The 7,802-nt window shown below is 53.3% G+C and overlaps 2 protein-coding genes across 2 annotated transcripts in view; both read right to left on the bottom strand.

The window, feature by feature from the left end:
- LOC144220329 (actin-binding LIM protein 2-like) overlaps positions 1 to 117 on the bottom strand; it is an 87,758-nt gene extending 87,641 nt beyond the window's left edge. Inside the window, exon 1 of the mRNA XM_077750512.1 lies at positions 24 to 117. The gene's annotated coding sequence lies outside the window, so the exon portion shown is untranslated. The remainder of the gene's footprint in view (positions 1 to 23) is intronic.
- Positions 118 to 7,206: 7,089 nt separating this feature from the next.
- LOC144220220 (uncharacterized) overlaps positions 7,207 to 7,802 on the bottom strand; it is a 43,024-nt gene continuing 42,428 nt past the window's right edge. Inside the window, exons 4-5 of the mRNA XM_077750376.1 lie at positions 7,457 to 7,579; positions 7,207 to 7,241 (exon numbers count right to left, since the gene is read on the bottom strand). Of these exons, the coding sequence (XP_077606502.1) occupies positions 7,207 to 7,241; positions 7,457 to 7,579 (158 nt within the window). The remainder of the gene's footprint in view (positions 7,242 to 7,456; positions 7,580 to 7,802) is intronic.

Genomic DNA, 7,802 nt, shown 5'->3' with positions numbered 1-7,802 from the left:
CATACCGCTCGGTGCCCACTTACTCCAGAGGCCCTGGGACAGGTGCACACTGCCGCCCGCTGTCTTGGGCAGAGAGCACTTCTGACACACGCATTCCTTCCCGTTGAAGGTCACTCGGTCCCCAGGCGGGAAGGGCAACCTGAAATAAGAGAACACGTGACCAGCCAGACTCGCCTCTGGCTCTTCCCCTGGGGTGGGGGACCGAGACGCCCCGCCCCCACAGTACACCCCTGCCTCCCCGGGGCCCTGTGCAGACAGGGGCCGCAGGCTGAGGACACGCAGGGCCTCCCCGTCCCGCTGTGAGCACAGGCCAGTCACCCATACGTAAGCCTCAGTTTCCTCTCTGTGCAGACAGGCAGAATGGCAGCGCCCTGGCGAGGGGCAGCGAGGGCCAGCCCCGTGCGTGGCTCACAGCAACCAACCAGGCAGTCCTGACCGCTCCCTCCTCCTCTGGCTGCCTGGGGTGCTTTGTCCAAATCAATTCAATGATAATGGCAGCAGCTAGCATTTATTAAACGCCTACTGTGTGCCAGCTGCCAACAACTCACATTTACTGAACACTTATTGTGTTCCACATATTACCATAGATGCCTCACATGCACGTCTCATTTAATAACTTTAGGACATTTGTCCAAGCTGGAATTCGTTTCATTTTTTTTTCTCTCTAGGTGAGAAAACTGAAGTTCAGAGAGGATAGTTAACTTTTCCAAGGACACACAGCAGCTGCATGTCAGAACCAGAGTCAAACCAAGACCTATCTGACTCCAGAGCTCCATGATTTACCTCCTCGGGCCTCTAAAAAGCCAGTGCCATGTATATGCCTTGTAGACGCCCAGGTTGGGTACATTCTAGCCCATCTTTACTTAAGTTTGCCATTTTGCTCCTTGTGGGGTTTTTTTTTGCATTACTTTTTTATAATACCACATTGAACTATTCATCTACCTTGATTGCTGAGTTTTTTGGCACTCGCTGAAATTCTGCATCCAAAGTGAGTCCCAGCCCCAGTGCAAGGTGGGTCATGGCCCTGGGCTGCCCCGAGCCGGGCTGGAAGGGGGCAGCAAGGAGCCCCCCGGCCTCCCTCGCTGAGGACTTCCCCTCCGGGAAGGTGGCTGCTGTCTGGTGACCTAGGGACAGGCCACCTGCAGTCAGGGGCCAGAAGACCAGCCTGACTGTCCCGCCCATGTCACCTGCTGCCTCCGAGCTCCTGGCAGCCCCGGGGCCACTTTCCTTCCCCAGCTCAGCCTGGCCAGAGAAGCTGGGCCAGTAGCTTCCAGAATTCTCTGGACCAGCACCTGCCCTTTCCTCTCATTGAACCTCTGTTGTCTCCTCTGCCTTCTCAGTGCCAGACACTCCACGGCACACCCCAGACACTCAGTAGGCACTTGGTAATGAGTGGATGAGTGAGTGAACGAGTGAAGGACCGGAGGCCCCCAGGAGGCCTAGCTCAGCCACCCTCTCCTGCCTGGCCCCTCCATGCGGTCTGCCCGGTCACACCTGTCCCAGACCAGCCCCAGCCCTGCAGCACGTGTCGCCACAACAGAGCCCGTCATAGCCCTCCCCTCGCCCCCATGCAGCCAGTGTTCATCCAGCAGGTGTGTTCTGGGGCCTCCATCGGGCCAGTCCCCCCTTGGGGACCAAGAACAAATACAGGCTGAGCCGGCCCACCTGCCCAGACCTGTGAGCCAGCTCTGCAGACCTGGCGGCTCAGGGCCCGGGACCTTCACAGGTGTGCTGTGTCCCCGGTGGCCAGCTCTGCTCTGCTGCTCTCTCCTAGGCTCTTGCAGCTGGCCTGGTAATGTGGGGTGCTGGGACAGAGTGGGGGTTCCTCAACTTCCCTGAAGGTGCACTAGCAGGGTCTCTGGCTGCGTAACCCAGAGCAGGTCATTTACCCTGTCTGAGTTCTGTTTCTCACCTGTGAAGTGGGACTGATAATACCTGTCTCATCGGGCTACTATTCATCCAGCCATGCATCTGTCCGTCCGTCCATCCATCCATCCATCCATCCATCCATCCATCCATCCATCCCCACCCACATCCACCCATGCATCCATGCATCCATTCATCCCTCCCTCCCTCCCTCCATGCATGCATGCATCCCTCCATTCCCACCCATATCCATCCATCCATTCCCACCCACATCCATCCATTCATCCATCCATCCATCCATTCATTCCCACCCACATCCATCCATCCATCCATCCCTTCCTCCCTCCCTCCCTCCATGCATGCATGCATGCATCCACCCATTCCCACCCATATCCATCCATCCATCACCAACCACATCCATCCGTCCATCCATCCATCCATCCATCCATCCATCCATCCCCACCCACATCCACCCATGCATCCATGCATCCATTCATCCATCCCTCCCTCCCTCCATGCATGCATGCATGCATCCCTCCATTCCCACCCACATCCATCCATCCATTCATCCATCCATCCATCCATCCATTCATTCCCACCCACATCCATCCATCCATCCATCCCTTCCTCCCTCCCTCCCTCCATGCATGCATGCATGCATCCCTCCATTCCCACCCACATCCGTTCCCACCCACATCTATCTATCCATCCATCCATCCATCCATCCATCCATCCATCCATGCATTCCCACCCACATCCGTTCCCACCCACATCTATCTATCCATCCATCCATCCATCCATCCATCTACCACCCATCCATCCTTCCTTCCATCAGACAAACTGCATGGAAAGCTCTAGCATACTGCCTGGGACCAGGAGGGGCTGAATAAATAATAGCTATTACTGTATTAGCTCAACTTTATTGAAATATACTTTGACAAAGGTGCCCATTAATGTTATCAACACCTGCATCGTGATCCATCCACTGCAAAAAGTCCCCTGTGATTTTCTATAATGCCCCTCCCCTCCCCTTCACCACCACCACCCCTGGCCCCAGACAATGGTGGTGGACATTCTGTCACCATGGATTGGAGATGCCTTTTCTGGAAATGCATATGCATGGAATCACACAGGATGTAGTCTCTGATGCCTGGTTCGGCATCCTGCCCCCGACATTCACTCACATGCTGCACCCATCAGTAGTTGCCCCTTGTTACTGCTGACTTGTGCTCCCCCGGACAGCTGAGGGACAACACAATTCCATTCACTGTTGACGGACATTTGGGTTCTTTCTGGTCTGGGGCTGTTACAAATAAAGCTGCTAAGAATGTTCGGTGACAAGTCATTCTGTGGCCACGTGCTTTCACTGCTCTTGGGTACAGACCTGGGGCACATGCTAACTCTGTGTTTACGTTTATAACGAACTACCCAACTGATCTCCAAAGAGGCTGTGCTGCTTTGCGATACCACCGGCAACACGTGAGGGTCCTTCAGCTTCACACCACCACCAGCACTCGCCATTACCTACTGTTTGTAGGCCGTTTCTGTTTTAGCCGCTCTGGTAGACAGATGATGGTCTTTCACCATTTCAATCCACAGTTTCGTGTGCTTCTGGCCATTCGTCTCTATTCATTTGTGGAGTGTCTGTTAAACTCTTGTACCCATTTTTCATAGTGTTTTTGTTTATCTTCCTATTGCTGACTTGTAGAAATTCTGTATATATCTGGATGCCGGCGCCTCATCAGATATATATCACCTACCAGCTGATAGCTTGTTTCTGTACTTTGTTGATATCTTTTGACATTGTTTCTCTTCCTTTAACTTTCTTGTCATGCAGGTGTGTTGGCAACGAGGTCTCTTCACTTTTGTGTGCCTACAAACGTCTTTACTTTGCCTTCATGTTTTTTTTTTTGGGGGGGGGACACATTTATGGATGTTATTGACACTACAGGCAGCCTTCAGAAATACTGTGGGTTCAGTGCCACACCGCTGCAATAAAGCAAAGATTGCAATAAAGCAAGTCAAATGCATCTTCTGGTTTCCCAGCATCTTCTGGTTTCCCAGGGCATAGAAAAGCTATGTTTACACTGTAGTCTATTAGATGTGCAATAACACAAAGTCTAAAAAACAACGTACGTACCTTAAAAATACTTTATTGCTAAAAAATGCTAGCCATTCTCCGAACTTTCAGTTAAGTCCTAATCACTGATTGCAGATCGGCACAACAAACACAATAACGAAAAAGCTTGCCGTGTTGTGAGAATGACCATATGGTGACAGAGACACGAAGTGAGCGAATACCTGTCGGAAAATGGCACCAACACGCCTGCATGATGCAGTGTTGCTACAACCTTCAATTTATAAACAATGCAGCATCTGCAAAGTGAGGTGCAACAAAATGAGATGTGCCTGTATACACGTTCATATCATTCACTGTGTATCATGCAGCGGCTTCTAGGGTACTCAGACGTATGCATTTATCCCCACAATCAGTCTGAGGGTTTTTCATCACCTCAAACAAGAAACCCCATATTCCTTAGTGGTCTTAACTTCCTTTTTTTAAATATATTTTTTTAAATTTATTTCTAGGGGGGAGAGAGAGAGACAGCGTGAGCAGGGGAGGGTCAGAGAGAGAGGGAGACACAGACTCTGAAGCAGCTCCAGGCTCTGAGCTGGCAGTCAGCACAGAGCCTGACACGGGGCTCGAACCCACGAACCGCTAGTTCATGACCTAAATGAAAGGTGGACACTTAACTGACTAAGCCACCCAGGCGCCCCGGTCTTGACTTCATTTTTAAAACTCTTTTTCTTTTTTCTTTCTCTTTGGGTGCATGGAGGCCGGTGTGGCACAGAATTGTTTGATTTATTTCTTCTAACACTTTAAAGAGACCATTCCATTGTCTTCTGTTGTGCATAGCTTTAAGTGAGAAGTCTGTAATAATTCCTCTCTCCATTGTCTATGATATGGGGGTTTTTTCCCCCTTCTTGCTCCTTGTTAGATTTCTTATTACTATTTTTCAGAAATTTGATTATGATGGACTTAGTAGGTTACTGTTGTGTTTATTCTACTTGAGATTCATCAAGATTCCTAGAACCACGGGTTTATAGTTTTCATCAAAATTGGAAATTGTTTAGCTATTATTTCTTCAATCATTTGGTCCTCCCCCACCTCCTGGATCTCCCCATCCCAACTCGGACAGGTAAAAAGATCCTTTATCCTTAGATTACTGAATCTGTTCTCATGTTTTCCAGTCTTTTCTGTCTCTTTGCTGTAGTCTGAATAGATTCTATCATTGTGTCTTCAGGTTCACCAAGCCTTTCCTCTGCAATACCTATTCTAATGCTAATCCCTTTGAAGAAATTTTTCATCCTAGAAATTGTAATTTCCATTTCCAGGAATTCTATTTGGTTTCTTTTTACATGTCCTGTAACACTCCCACTTACATTCACAATTTTCTTTAAATACCTATGCACATTTTCAATACTGTTTCAAGCCCCTGCCTGCTACTTTCACATCACTCTCATTTCTGGTTCTACTGCTATTGACTGGGTTTTCTCCTGGCTTTGGGTCTCAATTTCCAGCTTCTTCTCTGACTAGTAATATTTGATTGGATCTTGGGCATTGCATGCTGTGCTGCTGAGGGCTGGATTTCCACTCTTCCTGTGGAGTGCTGAGTTAGTTCTGGCAGTGAGCTCATTTGCAGATCAGTGAGACCTTTTGGGGGGTTGATCTCATTCTTCGTGTCAGCAGGTGCCTGTAGCTTTCACTCGAAGGTTATTTTAGTCGCGCCAATAAGGCACAACCTTTTGGCATCCCCACTGCAAACATGGGTGCTCAACAACCTGGTCACAGCTCGAACGACTCCCAGCCCTGGGAACGGTTCAGCTTACAGCCATCTGGTCACTCTTGGTCCACCTGGTGAAATGTCCTCTATGCCTACGTGGCTTTGCGTCCGGCCAAAGGCTCTAAGGCGCCCCCATGCTGCTCTCTGCACTTGCTCTGTGTGGTCCCCTCCCCTCTGGAGCGCAGTCCCCACTGCTCAGGTCGCTGCCTCCTGACTCGGTTTCCTCTCCTTGTATTACGGCCCCAGGCACAAAGCTGGGCACCTGCAGGGTCTGCTGCCTTGTGTCTCTGGTCTTAGTCCCAGGCAGCCTGCGCTCCAGTGCCCGGAAACAGTTGTTTCACATATTGTGTCCAGTTTTATGGTTGTGTGCGGAGGGTGGTAAGCGCAACGCCAGTCCCTGCAGCGTGACGAGACGTCTGCTGTTGTTTTCAAAACAGAAGATTATCCAGAGATGCTCCGTCCGACTCAGTGTGATTACGTCCCCTTGTCTCTAAGCTACGTGCACAGAAACCAACAATTTGATAGTCCCGGTGGGGACTTTTCCTGAACGTGGTGCAAGAGCTCAGTGACTGTCACTAGAAATATTCCTTGTCATTGACTCCCGTCTCTGCACCCCCCAGACAAAGGTATATCCATTTCTGTCCTGCACAAATGCCATAACTACAAACAACAGCTTTGGGGACGACACTCAAAAAGTGCCCTTGAAACTGGGTGTGGAGAGCAGAGAACACAGAGCAGAAAATAAACTCTGGGTTTTTTTCATTCTTTGTCTCTTAGAAATGCAACATCTTCCTGGGAGTGATGTNTCCCACGAGCGAGAGTTTCGAGAGCGGTCCCTGCAGACGGCCGGCGGCCTGGGGCCCGGGCACAAGGAGCTGACCCGCCTGAAGGAGGAGAATGAGAAGCTCCGCTCGCTGACCTTCAGCCTGGTGGGTCCCCGTCCCTGGCAGCCGACTGGACCTTCCCACGGGCCGCAGGGCTCCCGACGGGTCGTCGTCTGGGGGTGGGGGGCGGGGAGGGGGCAGGGAGGGGGCCGCTGAGAACACCGCTTCCCGGCCTCCCTGCTAAGCCCCCAGAGGTGGAGGGCAGAGAGGGGAGCCTGAGGCTCAGGCTCTCGGTCCATCTCCAGCGACCCCCCGCCTCGTCCCTGCTCTGGGCCAGGCCGGGGGCACCACAGGGGAAGCAGCCCAGCCCCTCTCCGCCCAGGGCTCGAGATGTGCCGCTGGGGAGGGTCCGCGGGGCCCAGGTGAGCAGCTGCGCAGGGCCCAGCGGGTGCCCCGGCGAGGGAGGGGAGCTGCTCCCCAGGGTAGGAAAGGCCCTGGAGGTGGCACCCTCGTACTTCAGCGTCTCTGGGTGCTGAGCCCTGCAGAGCCGGAGCTAATGCATCTCCGGGTCACTGGCGCCGGCCCTGTACCAGGCGCACATGGGTGCTGAGAAAGCCTGGTTGAAGGCAGGAAGGAAGGAACAAAGGAACTAGAGCAGCCCAGACGCCCTCTCAGCCTCGCTGGAGCCCGGACTTGCTCGGGGATGCTGGGGGTGGGGGGGGACGAGGAGGAGCCACAGATGGAGGAGAGGCAGGGCCCCAAGCTGGGGGGGTGTCTAGGAAGGGATGGGACCCTTCCCCCAGTCTGGAAGACACTCACGCGTGGGGGCCCTGCACCTGGGGGCTGGGTGAGGGGCCACCCACAGGTCGGGGACACGGGCAGCCGAGCAGGGGCTGGAGCGTGGACTCCACAGGCACCAACGCGAGAGACGGGACGTGTGCACGATGCTGGCAGCAGAGGAGCCACCAAGAGGGGTGAGGGGGTGGGGCGGCCTCAGGCCCTGCTGGACGCTGTGCCCCCCAGGAAAGAGGGCCGGGTCCTGTGCTGTGGGCAAGGGGTGGAGGCCTGCGGGGTCGGGGGCTGGACGAAGGCGCCTCAGTGCACAGCCACCCGCGTCCACCTGCCCCCACCCTGGGCTGGGACCTGCCTCTGCTCCCAGCTGGGGTCCAGCGGGAGGAAGGGGGGAGAGAGTGGGGAAGAAGGGAGAAGGGAAAGACAGAGGAGGGAGGGAGGGGTGGGGAGGGCAGAGGGAGGGAGATGGAAGGGT

Source organism: Crocuta crocuta, unplaced genomic scaffold, assembly GCF_008692635.1.
Source record: "Crocuta crocuta isolate KB4526 unplaced genomic scaffold, BGI_CrCroc_1.0 scaffold179, whole genome shotgun sequence".
Classification (NCBI taxonomy): domain Eukaryota; kingdom Metazoa; phylum Chordata; class Mammalia; order Carnivora; family Hyaenidae; genus Crocuta; species Crocuta crocuta.
This window is presented reverse-complemented; position numbering and strand designations above follow the sequence as displayed.